The sequence below is a fragment of the Arvicola amphibius genome, chromosome 5 (assembly GCF_903992535.2).
Source record: "Arvicola amphibius chromosome 5, mArvAmp1.2, whole genome shotgun sequence".
Lineage (NCBI taxonomy): Eukaryota > Metazoa > Chordata > Mammalia > Rodentia > Cricetidae > Arvicola > Arvicola amphibius.
The window spans coordinates 128,617,984-128,637,282 of record NC_052051.1 but is presented as its reverse complement, the minus strand read 5'-3'; the positions used below and the strand labels follow the sequence as shown (position 1 = coordinate 128,637,282).

The following is a 19,299-nucleotide window of genomic DNA, read 5'->3' as shown; positions in this document are numbered from 1 at the left end:
AAATCCAAGTGGGAGGCTGTCGGGAGCACTGGTGTAACCCTGTAAACATAACCTTCACCAAGGTGGGGCAGAGAAAAGAAGATAAATGGATCAAAGGATATCCTTGGGAAATCAGACATTAGGATAAGCTTCAATGGTTTGGACAGGCACCTGACCCAGGAGCTAATAGTCCCCTTAAGATGGCTTATTGGCTATCCTACCACTGTAATAGTGATAGGGCCCAATCAAGTTAAACCCAGGCCCAAGCCCAAGCCTGTCCCCATACTTCAGTCCCCTAAACCTAAGCCCACCATCTCCATGCCCCAATGACAACATTCACGTTCTTGGCTGGAAACACCATGACAGTAACACCCCAGGCCTCAACCTCGGTATCTTTCACTGTAATGTGTTCTTCCTCATTCTGGCTCTCCCCTTCCGCTCCTCATTTGATACTGTTATTACTGTCATCACTGACGTTAACAGCAGTTGGCAGCACCATCACCCCGAGCAGGGGCCCAGCTGAGATGGACCCACTTCTTGAGTTGGTACAAAGATCATTCCTGGTTTCAAATTCTACTGAGCCAAACTTAACACCTTCTTGTTGGCTTTGTTACTACACTGCACCCACTTATTGTGAGGGCATTGCTATTATGGGAAATTACACCTTGGAGACTGAGCATGACCAATGTCACTGGCAATCTAAGGCCAAGTTCAAGGTTCATGGTTCAAGGGTTCTGTATAGGTGCCATGCCAAATGACAAACGAGCACTATGCAATCAAACCTTAGCCCCTCTAACCTCCCTAGGAAGTCTAATTCCTCCTAAAGATACTTGGTGGGTATGTTCCTCTGGATTAATACCATGTGCCCATACAAGATCCTTAATGGCAGCAAAGGATACTGTATTTTGGTGCAACTGGTCCCCAGGCTGATTTATCACTCAAACAAGGAACCATTAAATAGATTAGGAACCCCAGTCATGGGGCAAGTTAGGAGAAAACGTAGGTCTACTCTTACCCTAACTATTTTGCTGGGAGTTAGCCTAGGCAAACTGGGAATGGTGACGGCCTCCCTGATTACTCAAAATCAGCATTATTCCAGCCGACACGCTGTTATAGACACAGACATAGAGTGATTAGAAAACTCTGTCTCACTTACAAGAATCTCTAACGTCTTCGGCAGAAGTCATGTTACAAAATAGAAGATACTTAGACCTAACTTTTCTCCAGCAAGGGGCTCTCTGAGCTGCATTAGTGATGGAGGAGTGTCTATGTGTTACTTTCATTATTAATAAAGATACTGCCGCCGGGCAGTGGTGGCGCACGCCTTTAATCCCAGCACTCGGGAGGCAGAGGCAGGCGGATCTCTGTGAGTTCGAGGCCAGCCTGGTCTACAAGAGCTAGTTCCAGGACAGGCTATAAAAAAGCTGCAGAGAAACCCTGTCTTGAAAAACCAAAAAAAAAAAAAAAGATACTGCCTTGGCCCTTTAAGAGAACAGAAAATTAGGTAGGCAGAGTAGACAGAACAGAATGCTGGGTAGCAGGAGTGGGGAGACGCTTCAGGCAGCCGCCATATACAGTCACCATAGTGAGTGGTCGCCATGCTTCTCCTCTCCGAGATGGATGCAGGTTAAGATCTCTCCTGGTAAGGCACACCTCGTGGTGCTACACAGATTACTAAATATGGGTTAAAGGAAGATGTGAGAATTAGCCAATAAGAGGCTGAATCTAATGGGCCAGGCAGTGTTTAAAAGAATACAGTTTCCGTGTAATTATTTTGGGTAAAGCTAGCTCCATTCAACACATTAGGAGAAAAATGTTGCTTCTATATAGATCATAGTGGGGTGGCCAAGGTGAGAGAGAATAAGAGGCCAATCAGGGAGGGTTAGAATCTTGGATTAACAGTTCCCCTTGGCTGACTACTTTAATCTCCACCCTACTGAGCCCCCTTTTCATATTATCTTACTCCTAACTTTGCATCCTAAACAGGCTGGTATAATTCATGAAAGGAAAGCTTGGGGCAATTCAGATAATGGTCGCCAGCTATCAGCCAGGAGCTCTGATGGAATCAGATAATTTAAGATGAGATCGAGACCCAAAATGGGGCTCTAGGAACAAAGAAGAGAAGAAAATAAAGGGACTAAACAAACTCCATTTTGAAAAAGAGCTCCATTTTAGACATGATCCAACCAGATGATGAACTCAGTCCCAGTAAATGTCCCAGTAAAAATAAAAGTTCGGGGGTCTTGCAACATGGGCATAGTAGTAACTGCTTGAACAATGTGTTTGGAAAATGCCTTGATTTATGACTATGGTTTGTCCTGTGGCTATAAAAGCTCCTATAAGCACTTGCAGAGTGGAGCCTGCCATTTGAGGCAATGTGAATCCATGTGTCCCAAGGCATGGTCATTCGTGTTTGGCACAGAATGAATACACTCTCTGCTCACTTTGGGATGAGAGCTGTAGCTTGATTGGACATATCTCTATTTCCAGAACACTCATCCTTTCTAATAAAACTCTCTATCACGGAAGTACTTAAAACTGTATGCCATGTTCTTTTAATACAAAAACACAATCATAATCACTATGTAATATACTTTGGGGAGGAAAATCAGGTTCTCTAATGAAAGAAAATCAGGCTAGATACGGTAGCACACACCTGGAAACCCAGAACCAAAGAATCTGAGATAGGAGGACTGCTTTGACTTTGAGACCCAGCCTATGTTACACGTGGAGACGCTATCTCAAGCAAACAAACTGGGCCAGTAGGAATAGTTCAGAAGATAAAGGCATGTTCAGCTAAGTCTGAAGGCATGAGTTCAGTTCCAGAAACCCACTTACTAAAAGGAGAAAATCGACTCCAAAAATTATCCTCTGACTTCCACATGTAAAGGAAGAGACCTGGTCAGCCGCCCTCATCAACATAGACCATGAACCCAATATGGACAAATTCAACAGAACCGCCATATATGGGCTGCCCATGCATACTTCAGCATTGCCAGGGCAGAAATTTCATTCATTCCACATGTAAATGGCGGTGCATAAACACATAAGCGCTGAAGCAAGAGTGTGCGCTTGCACATGAACACACGCACATGTCTATATACCACACACACACATACCACATGCACACACACACACATAATATATAATGAAATCTTAAACAGTATGTAAAGAAGGCAAATAATTTCAATGTTGGATAAGGAAGCTGAATTGCCATCTATCCAAAAATGCGCTGGGCGGCGGTGGCGCACGCCTTTAATCCCAGCACTCGGGAGGCAGAGGCAGGCGGATCTCTGTGAGTTTGAGGCCAGCCTGGTCTAAAAGAGCTAGTTCTGGGACAGGCACCAAAGCTACAGAGAAACCAAAGAAAAAGAAACAAAAAGGTTTATTTCTGCTGGAAATTAACTTTAACTGGAGCTACCCGAAGCCCAAGGGCCTTCACGTTTGTCTTCTACCTGTATACACCAAAAGAATGCCTCTGAGAAGCAATGTGTTGAAGATGCTAACAGGAGAGGTGAGAGTTCTAGAAGAATAAAACACAGCCAAAGTTTCTGCTCCCTGGAATGAGCGCCAGTTCCCAGGTTTCTTTGTTGATATTTGGTGTTTGCAGTGCTGGGATGGAACCCATAGCCTTGTGGACAGCAGACAAGTGCTCTCTGCCACTGACCTACAATCTTCTCTTAAGAATATTCAGAATACCTAATTAAGCACGTGTTAAGTGCCTGGGAGGATTTACAGAAGAAGAGGTTTACTGCAAGAGCGCAGCAGCTTCCTCTCCCTAGTTCCTGACCATGGAGAGCATGTTAGCCACTTTTGGGGAACTCTTCGGCAACTTTTCAGAGGGCAATTTAGTTTTCACTTTAAAAACTCGGGGCTTAGACAGACTGTCACAAGACACCAAGAATATTTAGAGGAAGGAAGCAGGGCTACAAGGCTGTGCCAGGATGACATGGTTAGTAAGTGCTTAGTAAGAGAATCAGCAGTGAATAAGACGGCAATCCATCCAGGCTGCTCTCCACAGTTTCTTCCAAACCTAAACATCCCTACAAACCCTCAAGAGAACATTGTGTAGCACCCCTGTTCTTAATCCTCAAACTAGAAACATGGAGGCACACCTTCCATCTGTTAAAGGCCGACTGAGCCAGCAAAGGTCTTACTCAGCTTCTCACCTGGACAAGCAGCAGAGCGCATCACGATTGTTTAGTATTTCAGAAGAAACTCTGGCCAATGAAATGACAGAAAGGAAATACAGCTTACAGCTGCCAGTCAACAAGAGAAGAAACTAAGTTTGTCAGTCTGGAATGATCTTTCTATTCTGTTCTCCAACAACTGCAAAAATAAGAAAGAAAAAAAGAAAAGAAAAAGAAAAAACCTCTTGCAAGTTCTAACCAATCGGAAGCGTTTCTACCGCTTGCAGTGGCTATCTAGATGAAGGAGCTTAGATTTCCGAGGAAATCAACCAACACCTCACTCATTTAACTTGTCACTCTCAGAGTCCAGGGCTGGTCTCTGCGGTTGCCTCTACTCAGAGCAAGCCACCTGTCTCAAATTTCTGGGCGACTCTACACTCACTAGGTACAGGGCATGTGCTCAGGTAAAAGCACCTGATTTTGCCCTTTCGTGCCACTGCAGAGCTAAAAAAGAAGCAAACTCTAAAATCCATTTAAAAAAATCTAAAAATCAATCTATGTATTACCCTGGCTAATGAGCAACCATAAAGATTGATTTTTTTTCTTTTCTTTTCTTCTTTTTCCCCCACTTTGGTAACACATTTTCCATCTGAACGAACCTTACAGAACTTGCAAGCCATGAAGAACCTGCAACACAGCAAGCAGAGGGCAGCTGGGCCCGCTCCCGAAGCTCCAGAGGCCGCGGACCGTGGAGGTTGGGGGGGGGGGTGGAAGGGATGGAGCCCGGGGGGGCGCGCGCTGGGGAGGGGCTCCCGTCTCCATGACGACCGCGCTGGCGGGGTGGGGGGTACTTCGCGGGTGGGGGAACCCGCGGGGACGGCCTACCGTGTAGCCGCGCTCCAGATCGCTGTCCTCGTGGCGAAAGGACGGGATGTAGACCTCCATGGCCGCGGCGGGGCCGCGCCACTCTCGGCTCCTCAGCACCGTGCAGGCCGCCCCGCCTCCCGCTGCCCTCCCGGCGCGCGCGCTCCCGCGCGTAGCCCAAGGTGCACGGCGGGGACTGGGTTCGGCCGCGCGAGGGCAGCGGGCGCGGGCGGAGTGGAGCTCGGCGGGGCCGAGGCGTGGGGCCTGCAGGGCGGCGCGGATCAGCTGGGCCCGGGAGGCGGGGCTTGCGGGCCAGAGTCTGCACCGGCGGGTGTGCGCGGCCACGCGGGGCGCCGCGACCCGGGTCTCTCCTGCCCTGCGGGCTCCGGATCTGCGGGGCGCCACCTGAGAGTGGGAGCCAGTGGAGGACTGAATATGATGGCGTTCGAGATTCTGCCCGGCTAGGGCTGGCTTCGGGTTTCGTGCTGACCTAGGCAAACCGTGCCAACTTTCACTGGGACTGCTGCTGCTGCACCCCATTCTGCTAACCCAGCCTTCCGAGCCTGGGGATGCGACCGCATAGCCTCAAAGTGACTAGTGCCCGCTCTAGTTCCAAGACATTCACTGCCACTAAGGAACAGTAAGTGGGCAAGATAGAAATGATTGCTTAAAAGTGTGGTGGCCAGACGGTGTCTGTCCCTCAGCCGCACTTAGCTGTCTCCAAATCGATAGTTCAGGAAACAGGACTATGAAGGTACTCAAGGAAACTGAGTTTCTTTCTTAGGTTAGTGCAGAATAGCATTTGGAAGAAACCGTGGGATACTAAGCTGTGATGTAACCCACATCACATCTGATGTCAAGGGCAACAATGACCAGCCAGCGGCTTCTTAAGTTTACAGTAAGTAAACAGTTGCATCCACTCACTTTGCCCTTGAGGACAGGGGGCATTTCAACTTAAATTCTACAGAGGGAAATGAACCCTAAACCATAGAGAAAGTGCTCTTGTTTCTTCCTCCTCTTCTTTGTTTTTTGTTTGTTTGTTTGTTTGTTTTTTGTTTTTTTGTTTTTTTGTTTTTTGAGACGGGGTTTCTCTGTGTAACACCTCTGGCTGTCCTGGAACTCACAGAACTCCGCCTGCCTCTGCCTCGCCTGTGCCACCACCGCCCCGCAGTGACGGTCTGGGTTCTTGCCTGCTGTGGACTTGAAGGTCTTCCACAGCCGCATCTGAAGAGGCCTTCTCCCGACACAGCACCTACAGCCCCAGGATGTGACCTCTTATCTGTAGCCACCTGCACCTCCTGATAGAATCCAACAGTCCTGTGGTTCCTGTGTGTAGATTGTTTTAGCCCCTGGCAAGTGTCACATTGTATTGTGTGATTTCTCACCCCTTTTCTAGGTAAATTTTAATTTCTGTTCAAGAGTACAATTGCCTTAAAAGAAAATGTGTTATCGTGGGTTGTGATGGACCTGGCCTTTAATTCCAGAACTAGGGAGGCAGAAGCAAGCAGATACCTGTGAGGTCCAGGACAGCCAGGGCTGCACAGTGAGACCGTGTTTTACAAAAAAAAAAAGTTGTATTAGAGCCAGTGAGCTGGCTCAGTGGGTCTAGGCACTTGCTGCTGAGCCTGATGAACTCCTAGATTCAATCCCTGGAACCTACAAAGTGGCAAGAGAGAACCAACTGCCGCTGATTGCCCTCTGACCTCTGACCCACTCATCCCCACCCCCCCCACACACACAGCAAATAAATAAATGCATTATACTCCCTGTTCTTGTTATTTGACACGAGCTAGAACGGGGGGAGGGGAGGAAGAGGAACTCAACTGAGAAGATACCTCTGCCAAATTACCAGGAGAGAAGTCTGTGGAGCATTTTGTTTGATTACCAATTGATAGCACTGTGGGCAGTGCCACCCCCGGGCAGGTGGTCTTGGGTAGTACAAGGAAGCAAACAGACAAGCCATGGGAGAGCAAGCCAGTAAGCAGCTGTCTTCTGCAGTCTTGGTCTCTGCTTCAGTTCCTGCCTCCAGGTTCCTGCTCTTGAGTTCCTGCCATGACTTCCCTTCTTGATGGATTACAACTGTGAACTGAAAGAAACCGTTTCCTCTCCAAATTGCTTTTGATCAGTGTTTTAACAGGGCAATAGAAACCGAGCCAAGACACTTTTCTGTGGTACTATATCTGGTGCATATTTTTCTAGGAGAGTCTATATAATCTAAGTATTTATACAAAACGATTGGAATAGAGTGTATGATCATTATTATTCAGGGCTTTCATCACGAAGGGATGCCAAAGGCCTTTTCTGTGTCCATTTGAATGACCTAGTGATTTGTGTCTGATTTGCATTTGCTGAAGCCTTCTCTTCTCCCAGATTAAACCAGCATCATTGTAGTGCATACCTTTTTTTTTTTTAAGTATTGTGGTGAATTCAATTAACAGATATTTTATAAAGACTTTTTGTATCTATGTCAATCAGGGATAGTGGTCTTTAGTTTTTTCTTCTTTTACCTGATTTGGGTCTCAGAATAATGACAGGATGCATGGTTATTTGTTTGTTTGTTTTGGGTGATGTGGGAGGCAGAGTCTTCTGTGGTCGAGGTTAGCCTTGGTGGGAATCAGGAGTTCAAGGTCATTCTTAGCCACCCAGGCTGGCCAGCCAGGTCTGGCCTACCTAGTTTGTGTTGCAGAGGTCTTTTATATGTGGAATGAGTTAGATGGTTTGTCTTAGTTTCTTTTCTTCCTTCCCGTTCCAACCCATGGGACAGCTTGAGGAGTATTAGTGTTTGCTGTTTTTTAAAGGTGCCCTAGAATTCTTTGTCAGGAAACTATGACTGCTTCTACCATGCTGCATGTTATGGATGTATTTAACATGGATCCTCTTGCTTGAGTTTTGGTAGGTCATATGTGTCTATAAATGTACTCATTTCTAGATTTCCCATGTTTTCAGAGTATCAGTTTTCAAAGTACTTCCTAGTGACCCCCTGGAGTTGATGCCTCCTCCCCCTTTTTCTAATTTTGTTAATTCAAGCCTTCTCTTTCTTTTGATTATTTGGGCAAAACTTGGTCAATCTTGTCTTTTTCCACAAAACTTTTTGTCTTTTATTTGCTTTGTATTTTTCTTTTAGTGTCTATCCCTTAATTTCTAGTTGGGTCCTTATAATTTTGTTCAATATATGCTGGGTTGTATCTCATTCTTGTTCTTCTAAAACATCATCAAATTATTTATGTGAGATCTCTGGGGTTTTTCTTTTACATGCGGATGTGTGGCGTGCATACACATGCGCAAGTGTGTGGATGCATATATCTATGTGCATGTGTGCACATGTATGTAGAAAATTGAAATTGAATTGTGGTATGATGTTTTTTAAACACTCCCCACTTTATTTTCTGTGTCGGAATCTCAGGAGCTCTCCAGTCCCAGATAGTCTAGCCAGCTTTCCCTGACCATCCTCTGCCTCCTGGGTGTTGGGATTACAGGCAGCCACCATGCCCACCTGGCTTTTATGTGGGGTTAGGAATTCTATCCAGCCAAGCACTGGTCTGCTAAGCCTTTCTCTGCTCTTTAATGGAAGCACTCACAGCTCTGAACTTTCTTCTTAGCTGTTTCCCACATGCTCTGATAAGGTGTGCTTTTCATTTTCATTCAGTTGTAGCAATTTTTAAATTTCTCCTCTGATATCTCCAGTTCCAGAGTGGTTTGTTAAGTCTCCGTGTATTTGCCTATTTTCTGTGTTTCCCCTTGCTGTTGCATTCTAGGTCTGATCCACTTAAATCAAGCAAGGTGCAAGAAATTATTCCGATTTTTTTCTTTGTTCCTATTGGCCTTATATCGTAAAGTGTGATCATTCCAGAGAGTTCTGAAGAGAAGAATGTGCATCCTGCGTCTTCTGGAAATACCTATTAAGTCTATTTGATCTATTATGTCAAATATTGTTGACATTTGTCAGCTCTTAGTTTTGATGACCTATCTATTGACTAGATAAAGGTACTAAAGTCACCCACTATTATTATAACAGGACCTTTCTGTCTTTTTATGTCTGATTGTGTGTGTGAAACTAGGACCTTCACACGGTCAACAAGACAAAATGACAGCCTACAGAATCGGAAAAGATCTTCACTATCCCCACATCAGACAGAGGTCTGATCTCCAAAATACACAAAGAACTCAAGAAATTGGAAACCAAAAGAACACATAATCCAATTTAAAAAATGGAGTGCAGACCTAAACAGAGAACTCTCAACAGGGGAATCTAAAATGGCTGAAAGACACTTAAGGAAATGTTTCAACATCCTTAGTCATCAGAGAAATGCAAATCAAAAGAATTCTGAGATTCCATCTTACACCTGGAAGAATGGCCAAGATCAAAAACACTGATGACCATTTATGCTGGAGAGGTTGTGAGGTAAAGGGAACACTCTTGCATTGCTGGTGGGAATGCAAGCTGATACAGCCCCTTTGGATGTTAGTGTGGAGATTTCTCAGAAAATTAGATAACAACCTTCCTCAAGACCCAGTAATACCACTTTTGGGTATATATCCAAAGGATGCTCTATCGTGCCACAAGGACATGTGCTCAACTATGTCCATAGGAGCATTGTTTGTCATAGCCAGAACCTGGAAACAACCTAAACGCCCCTCAGCCAAAGAATGGATGAGGAAAATGTGGTACATTTACACAGTGGAGTACTACACAGCAGAAAAAGATAACGACATCTTGAATTTTGCAGGAAAATGGATGGAGCTAGAAAACATTATTTTGAGTGAGGTAACCCAGAAACAGAAAGACAATTATCACATGTACTCACTCATAGGTGGTTTTTAAACATAAAGCAAAGAAAGCCAGCCTACAAACCACAATCCCAGAGAATTTAGACAACAATGAGGACACTGAGAGACTTACATAGATCTAATCTACATGGGAAGTAGAAAGTAGAAAAAGACAAGATCTCTTGAGTGAATTGGGAGCATGGGGACCTTGGGGGAAGGTTGGAGGGGGGAGAGAAGAGGCTGGGAGGGGAGCAGAGAAAAATGTAGAGCTCAATAAATGTCAATAAAAAATTAAAATAAAAACCATTAATCTTCTGGGGGGTAGTGGAATGCTAAGGGCTAAACCCAGGACCACAAAAAAAGAAAGAAAGAAAAAAAGAAAGAAAGAGAGAGAGAGAGAGAGAAAGGAAGAAAAAAAAGAAAGAAAGAGAAACTAGGACCTTCAATGTTCAGTGCCTATATATTCAAAATTATTTTGTATAATAATAATTATACAGGAAGTAGATTTTGATTTTATTAATATGTTGTGTCATCTTTGTCTCTTTGAATTAATTTTGGCTTTAAGTTAATTCCATCTGTTATAAAGGTAGCCAGTTCCAATGGAAATCTACTTACTGCCACCCTTAACACTCCTTTTCTTCAGGCATCTTTGCCAGGGAGGTTTATCTGTTTGGAGGCAACACATAGTTGGATCTTGTTTCTTAATCCTGTGTCTTTTTTTTTTTTTTTTATAACAGGGTCTTGCTCTAAGTCTTGTTATGTTGTCTACCTTGGTCTCAGATTTGTGGCGGTCCCTCTACTTTCGTCTCCTGGGTGCTGGGATTAGAGGGATCACCATCCCTTCTAATCTGTGTTATCTTTTGAACCCCATATATAGATCAGGCTGGCCTGGACCTCAAAGGGATCTGCTTACCTCTGCCTCTCAACTGAAATGATTAAAGGCCTGCACCACCGCACCCTGTCATAATAACACCAGTACACACTGGCACAAGTCAGACCTGGCTTCATGGCCTCCACTCCTTCATTTTCCAGATGTCTAAAATGTTCTGAAGCAAGAAGACGATTCTAACATGTTTGCTTGTGGAGCAATAGTCCCTGGAGAACAGCCAAGGAAACAGCACTGAGGCCTCTGGCCTGTCCTCTCAGAGGTCTCCTCCCCTCCCCTCCCCTCCCCTCCTCTTCCCTCCCCTCTCTTTACCTCCCTTCCCCTCTACCCCTTCCCTTCCTTTTTGAAATGGAATCTCATTATTCAGTGCAGCCTGGCCTCAGACTGGCAGTCCTTCCTACAGCAGCTTCCCCCATGGTGGGATCAGGACTTAGCCATTGTGTCTAGTTTATGGTCTCTTTCCCCTCTGCTGAGCCTTTGCTTCCATAGCACAAGGGCAGGCCTGCAGGCCCTACCATAGAGTTTTTCTGGCAGGAGCCATACGAAGACAACCAGACACTTAGCAGACATTCCTAATATACCAATCCTAGCCTTACTTTTGCTTCTCTGGGGTGGGGGGGGGGGGCGGCGCACAAATCTCACATGATCATGAAGTCCAGTCTAAAGTCTGGCTAGTTCTCTATTACAAGCTGTGGACTCAGGTATTAGGCCCTGCCTCAGCTATCTAAAGACGTCTGGCTCTGGGCTGATCTGTGCTTCCCAGAGGGCACACTGTTTTATTTCTGCTGGCCATGCTTTCCCGGTGTGTGGAAAGTTCCCTTCCAGCTAGCAGTGTGAATAACTCCACCCACACACCACTCTGGAATCTCAGCAGTCCCCTCTCAGGGGAGGCCCCACGGGCAACACATCTCAGATGCCACTGTGCTCCGCAGCCAGCTCTGGTTCCAGGTGCACAGGGCTCAGTGTGTGAGGTGGATGGCGGGGTTGCTGGCTACAGCAAGCTCACTGCCCACCTGCGTGTTGTCCCTCCATGGAATTTATTCTTCCCTGTGTTCTACTGATTGAGACTTTCTTCTGTGTGTAGAGTCCTCGGCCGCAGTGCCGGGCTCCGTAGTCTCGAATCGCTTTAGTTTGTACTTGTCGGTTCTCGTTACTTTGTTGAAGCAGATCTTACTGTGTAGACTAGGAGAGTGAACTCTGATCATCCTGCCCCTGACACATGGGGTTGACAAATGTGTCCTACTGCACCAAACATCTTCATCTCTCTCACTGTAGCCTGGCCCCATTCCTGACCTTGCTGCCTCTAAGCATGGACTACAACCTCTTTCTTCTAGCCATCCCCTTCTCCTGCTAGGTGCTGGGGACTGAACCCAGGGCCTCGAAGGCAAGAACTCTACCGTGAGGTTCTGTCCCCAGTCCTCTCTTAGTGCTCCCAACAGCTGTCCTCTCATAACGATCAACAGAATACTAAATAACATAACAACTTATAACCAACACTCTAAACAAAGACATACATTCATAATCCATTTTTGGGGGGAAATGTGGGCATAGTTTTCCAGGCTACTTTCTGCTGCTTGGGGGTATTGGTAATCTTATAGGAGCCAAAGAAAATTTAGGATTAGGGTCAAGTCCTGACTGGAGTATTCTGTGAAGCTGGATCATCTCAGAGCAGTCTTGAAGTTGTTCTGAATGTAGAACTCATAAGCAGCTGCAACAGAGGTGCTCTGAAACATTGGATAATCTGGGTCATCCATTCCCATTGGAGATATTTCAGGGGGCATTCCTTGATCAAACTTGATTTTTCTTAACCAAGAATGAATCCACAGCTCTCATTTCCTGTGGAAACAAAAGCAAAACCCCTTTTCCAAAGTAACATACCTTTTGACTTATATTTTGAATTCAAGGCATTTTTAAAATATATAGGTTGGATGAATCCAGCAGCACTGATAATCAAATATCTTTTAGCAGCTATTGCTCCTTCCTCAGCAAACAATTAAAAAATAACACAGTAACATACAATATCCAGATTCTCTGTGTATTTTCCATCTTTATGTGGCTTTTTTTATTCTATCCCTTTTATTTTTATTTTTAATTTTTGGTTTTTTGAGACAGGGTTTCTCTGTGTATCTTTGGCTGTCCTGGAACATACTCTGTAGACCAGTCTGCTTTGAATGCACAGAGATCTGCCTTCCTCTGCCTCCCAAATGCTGGGATTAAAGGTGTGCCATCACACCTGATTTTTTAAAGGACTTTATCATTTTTCTTTTCTCCCAAGCCTACGTATATTTTTGAGCACACTATAAACTGTTTAGAGATTTTTTCCCCCCATCGGAATCTGTCTTTACCAAATATCTCTATATTTTGCTGAGCACGAGTCTTTAACCTGCTAAGCACCATGGCTAGGATTAAAGCTGTGGCTTTGGTGGCTGGCTCCACCCCATTCCTTAGCGTTTTGAGAGTCTAGCTTCATGGCACAGGTACTGGTAGAAGCCACATTCATTGCCACAACTCGGAGTTTCTAAGTCCAAGAAGCCTGATGCCAGCTGTCATAAACACCACTGAAGTGTTTGGTAGCAGAGCCTCTTAAAAGAGCTTCAAGACTTTGATGCTATCGATGAATCAGAAAGCCTCTCTTAAAGAAGCCATGCCTCTGCTCGCTGGCAGCAGAGCCTACCAAAGAGAAGATGGTTACCAAGAAGCTGCGCTTGACTCTGTATCTAAGTCGTCTTTGTCTCCTCCTCCTCCTCCTTCTTCTTCCTCTTCCTCCTCCTCCTTCTTTTTTTAAAAGATTTTTCAGGCTTTTTATGGGATTCCTGGAGGCAGGATCACCATTTGGAAGTTTGAGGTAGAGGTTAAGAGCCAGTGGCTGGCTGTTTTGCTGTTTTGATCTTCAGGTTGAACCCCAGTATCTGTCTCTGGGTTTTTACTAATCATGCTACAGGCTTCATTGTATATTCATGATTTCCAAACTCTAACATGCAATACTCATCCATTGTTCTCCCTCACCTCTGTCTTTTTAAACACCTGTCATCCAACGTTTTGGCAGCTGATTTTCTTTTTTGATACCTCTGGTAATGGTTTCATTTCTTGCTTCACTAAGATAATACAATCCTTCAAGTTCAAATTCCTGTGGTTTCCCTTTTCCAAGTCAGCCCATCTCCCTTTCCCGTACTCAGAGGAATGCTCCATTTCTTTTGGAGGCTCTTTCCATCCACCCAACATTCTCTGACCTTCACTCAGCCATCACGTTTATGCAGCAGTCACGTGGACTGTAACGCGAATGGGTGGAAGAAATACACTTGCCTACTTTTATTTCTCTGTCACTGTCAACAGCCTCTGCTGCTGTGCTCCAGCCTCGCCAGCCCTGCCGGATGACTGCTTTGTCACTGGGGCCTCTCACCTGCTGGTTTCCTTCTTCCATTGGTATTCAGCTGAGCCCACAATAGAGTCAAGGCTTTTGCACTGTGTGGAAAATAAATTCTTTTCCTTAGCAACTACCTCCATTTCTCTTGTCCTTCTTTGGCTCTGAACCTCGGGTTGCACACGTTAGGCAAGTACTCCACCACTGAACCTATGTCCCCAACCCACATTTTTTAACTTGAAATAAGCCTAGTTGCCCAGCCTGGCTTTGAACCTATGGTAGTCATGCCTTCACTTCTGGAGTGTCTGGGACTTCAGATTTGCCCTGTTAGGGGAACTCCAGATTTCTGTAAATGCCTACTAACAATGCTCTCTAAGCAATGGTGGTAATTCTAAACTTTTACTAGGTGGGTAGAAAATGGTTTTGACCACAACCATTTTTTTCATACCTGTTTTCTTCCCTTTTTTTAAAAAAAGATTTATTTATTATACATACAACATTCTCTCTCCATGTATGCCCACACGCCAGAAGAGGGTGCCAGATCCCATTACAGATGATTGTGAGCCACCATGTGGCTGCTGGGAATTGAACTCAGGACCCCTCATACCTGTTTTCTTAACCTGCATGGCAGATCTCCTGGGTAGACTGTTGACTGTGGTTTCTGTCCTGCCCAGTTCCCACAATCATTAAGTCCCAAAGAAATCACACAGAGGTGATTGGCCCATTAGCTCAGGCTTCTTAGTAACTCCTATATTAGCCCATTATTCTTGTCTATGTTAGCCACATGGCTCGGTACCTTATCTGGTGGTGCAGTCACATCTTGCTTCTTCTGTGGCTGGGTCAGGACTGTGGACCAAGCTTTTCTCTTCCCAGAATTCTCCTGTTCTTGTCGCCTGTCTCTACTTCATGTCTGGTTGTCCCACCTATACTTCCTGCCTGGCTACTGGCCAATCAGTGTTTATTTAAAATATGATTGACAGAATGCAGACCATTGTCCCACACCAGAAGACTGTTCTGGAAGGGAACTCTGTTGGTACCTGTTATAGTGTGCTTTCCGTTGGCTGTGACAAGGAACTCTAACCTAAAACAACTTAGGAAAGAAAGGGTTTAACTGACTTACACTTTGAGTTGTGCTTTGTTCAGACTGGGGTAAGTGCTCAATAAATAATTGTTGAATGTGTAGTAATACATATCAGGAATTTGCTATTGCTAGGGCATTCCTGCCAGTTAAGGGATGCTTCCTATTTTACAGATGAAAAGATTAAATCTTAAGAGATACAGAACTTGCTCAAGCTCTCTGTAGATTCATGAAGCAAGATTTAATAAACCTGGATTTCACATAGCCTGTGTTTTCTTTTTCTTTATTTGTGTGTGTGTGTGTGTGTGTGTGTGTGTGTGTGTGTGTGTGTGTGTATGTGTTTGTAGGTGCCCAAGGAAGCCAAAATAATATATCATGTGCCCTGGAGTTGGAGTTAAAAGCACTTGTGAGCTGTATGACCTAGGTGCTGGGATCTGAACTCAGGTTCTTTGCAAGCACATGAAATGCTCCTAACTGCTAGGCCATCTCTCCGGGCCCCAAGACTGTGTTCCTAACCACTCTATTACATTGTTTGGGCTGTAACATGCTCTACAAGAAACAAGAACCTAGTCATTCCTTAAGAAATCTATAGATTAGTTCAGGCAATGTGGCCACACAAATGGGATGTGAGCTACAACCAACTGAACAATCTAAATGAGCAGAGTTCTCAGTCTTTGTAGAGACCTCCAGACCTTTTCCCTTCTTCCCTTGCTGGATGTCTTGGGTCCTAAGAAATACTTCTAACTGAAATTTAAAACCCAAAGTTTAGTTTAAAAGTTTACTGTCAAACATGTACATACATATATGTGCACCCATAAACACATACTACATGCATACACAGTGAGAACACTGAGTAGAGAACTAGAGTAAATACTGATTAAAATCAATGATTTGACTATGGAGCAATAAGAAGACAACCAGATAAGTTTGTATTTAGTTTTATTAAAGTTACATATATAAGTTTAAAATAGAACATCTTCCCCTTCAAAGTATTCCTTTAGAATAGTTTATCATGTTAATTGACATTAGTAAAAATAAGTTCTGTTTATTAACAAGTAGGTAAACTCAGGTGTCGTGGTACATACCTGTAATCCCAGATTTGGGGAGGCTGAGGCAGGAGGATCACCTTGAGTTCCAGTCTGATGCTGGATAGTGAGTTTTAGGCCAGAATGGGCTAGAGAGCAAGGCCCTGTCACAAACAAACCAAAACCGAGTGGGTAGCTTCAACTGGATGTGTCTGTAATTAAAAACTCCCGATTTTTCCCAATTAGAAAATACTTAAGAGCATTTGTCTTCAGTAAATTTTTAGAAGCATGTAATAAAGAAAGGAAAATAAGCATTTGAAATTCCATGTGCACTGAAGAATTAGACGGTAAGCCACAACTTCCCTGTTGACTACAGTCATCTGTTCTTAGCAGCTTTTGAAGCAACGTGTGAAGAAATAGGTTCTGGGTCCCCAAAGGACTTACTAGAACATTGACACTTAGAACAGGAATCTGGAAGAGCTTGCTACATATCAAGAAAGAAAAATGTTTGCACATAGTTAATACACAAACTTAAGAAGAAGCATAGTCCAGCCACGATTTAAGTTGGTAGGCACCACTCACAGTAGCTGTTGAGTACCCAGTACACACACACAAAAGCTGCACCTGACTGGAAGATAACCTGGAATCCTTTATTCCCAGTCAGCTTCTTCACTAGATTCAGGCTGCCAATTAGCTCCCTGCTACACTGCTGTTTCCCTATACACAATGTCTAAACCCATGCTGGCCACATCCTAGCCAGCAGGCCATGTGATAGCTGGTAAGCCATGGCTAAAGATGTGATGACAGAATAAAATTCACACCAGATAGCAAAACCTTGATGCAGAAGACAACACAAAGCATCTCAATAGCATTCAGTATACTGGGCCACATAATAAAATATTTTGTAGAATCTGAACTAAATATTAATCTTACCTGTTACTATTTACTTTTTAAAAGTTTGGATATAGAAAACATAATGCTTTCAGTTTCCATGTTTGGCCTCCATTATTCCTTAGCCTGGTTCTTTACTGTAAAGGTTGGGCATGATCCTTTTCATTGTGAATTTTAGGAAAGGAATGGGAATTCTATTTGGTCTTTTATCTGTACTTTGAAACAAAGACAAGTTGCACATGTTTCTCTTTTTCTGGTTTCAAGTTTCATGTGTATGAGTGTTTTGCCTGCATGTGTGTTCTGTTTATATTTGTACACCATATGCATACCTGGTGCCCGAGGAGGCCAGAGAAGGTATCAGATCCCACGGAGCTCCAGCTTGTGAGCCACCATTTGGGTGCTGGGAACTGGAAGAGTCCTTTGTAAGAGCAGCAAGCACTCTTAACTGCTGAGCCATCTTTCAAGCACTGCCATACACATTTCTTTAACAAACTTTTAAAGTTATGTGTGCAAGTGAGGGGGATGGAGGAATGCGGAAGAGAGTGTCAGAGCCCTGAAGCTGAAGTTACCCATGCTGTGGGTGCCGGGAATTGAATTTGGGCCTGCTCGAATAGCACCAAACACTCTTAAGCCATGAGCCATCTCTCTATTCCCTTTGTAAGATCAAAAATAATGTTTTGAAATTCCATCATATGGTTTTTTAACTGTATGTGGATATCAGATATGAAACTGTCTACATGTCCCTAAGTTGGTGACCGGGCTTCCTTGTCACTTCTTACAACCACCGTTGTTCAAATAGGTGGAGCTTGCTCAACCTGTCTGTGATTACTACTATCTATAGGCTGTCTCCCTGATTCAGATGAGCACATGACAGCCCATGTGGGGAACCTGGACAAGAAAGGTAGAGTTGCAATGTAGCTTAGTCACAACTCTTATTGGGGCAGAAGTAGGAACGTTCTTGTAATTCTTTCAGGAATCTGGATTAAGAAATTAGTTGGAAAGGATATTCAACATATTTAGACAATGAGGGAAATGCAAATTATAACTACACTAAAATTCTGTCTCATCCTAGTCAGCATGATTAACAAGAAAACTAGCATCAAATGCTGTTGGGCACATGTGTACCCTTCTGCAGTTGGTAATGTATGGAAATCATTATGGTTACTTAAAAACCTAAAATGAGAATGACCAAATGATCCAGCACTACCACCCCTAAACAGATATGTCAGCTGCATACAATACATACAGGTGAACACTATTATTATTATTATTATTATCCTAGCAATAATCACACTACACAAATTAGTTAACCAACCCAGGTACCCATTGATGGGTGAAGGAAGAAAGACAATGTGGTATAAACAAAGCCCAGTGTTATTCATCCATGAAGGAAGATGAACTTGTGCTGCTGGCAGGAAAATGGATAGAGCTGGAGAGCCTCATGATAAGTGAACTGTCAGACTGTAAAGATAAATACGACACTCTCTGGCATTCAAAATCGAGACTGAAAAAGACGTGAGCGTAGAAGGGGGAATGTTATGTATTTGGGAATTAGAACAGGAAGATGGGACATGGGGGTGAAACATGATCAACATGTATGAAAATGTCATAATGGGACCATTTTCTACAATGTATGCAGAACAAAAAAAACCCTTAAAGTGAAAAGTCATTTCATTTCTTTTCTGTAATTCTTCTGGCTTCCTTCCTTTTGAGAAAGCCAATTTCACTCAGAAGCTTGTTCTACATTTAAAACCACAAGTGAAACATTTCATACTCAGAGGCCATAAAGAAAGGGAAGAACAATGGTGAGAAAGTATTTTGACATTAATATAATGTTTGCCCACAAACAACATATAAGAGAGCATGTTATAGTCCTGGCTGCCTTTGAACTGTATAACTAGATATGGCCTTAAACTTCTGATTCTCCTGTCTCCACCTGATGAGTTCTCTGCCACCTTCCTTACCCAGTTCATGGGGTGCTGGGATCAGACCCAAGGCTCTATACATTCAAGGGCCACTCCTAACAGAGATCCGTATCAGTATGTTAAATACAAGCTGAATGGTTGAAAATAGTTTTAAAAACTGAAATTCAAAACCCTTTTTGCTAGGGCTGTAGCGCAGTGATAGAATGCTAACTTATCAAGCATGTGAGACCCTGAATTTGATTCCCTGCAATGAGAGAGAGAGAGAGAGAGAGAGAGAGAGAGAGAGAGAGAGAGAGGAGAGAGAGAGAGAGAGAGAGAGAGAGAGAGAAGTGGGGGGATCTTTAAGACTGGAACTTGACCAAATGCTGGGATTTCAGGTGTGTGTTATCACAC

The 19,299-nt window shown here is 44.0% G+C and overlaps 1 protein-coding gene across 4 annotated transcripts in view; it reads right to left on the bottom strand.

Moving 5' to 3' along the window:
- Snx24 (sorting nexin 24) overlaps positions 1–5,225 on the bottom strand; it is a 145,124-nt gene extending 139,899 nt beyond the window's left edge. The window contains exons 1-2 of one of the 4 annotated variants that reach the window (XM_038331807.2): positions 4,995–5,225; positions 4,149–4,308 (exon numbers count right to left, since the gene is read on the bottom strand). Coding sequence is in view for 3 of the 4 variants with exons in the window: in XM_038331804.2 (XP_038187732.1) it covers positions 4,995–5,054 (60 nt within the window). In the remaining variant the exon portion in view is untranslated. Of the gene's footprint in view, positions 1–4,148; positions 4,309–4,768; positions 4,814–4,994 lie in introns of those variants that run through there. The other 3 variants (XM_038331804.2, XM_038331805.2, XM_038331806.2) reach the window with 3 other exon arrangements.
- Between the last annotated feature and the right edge of the window lie 14,074 nt (positions 5,226–19,299).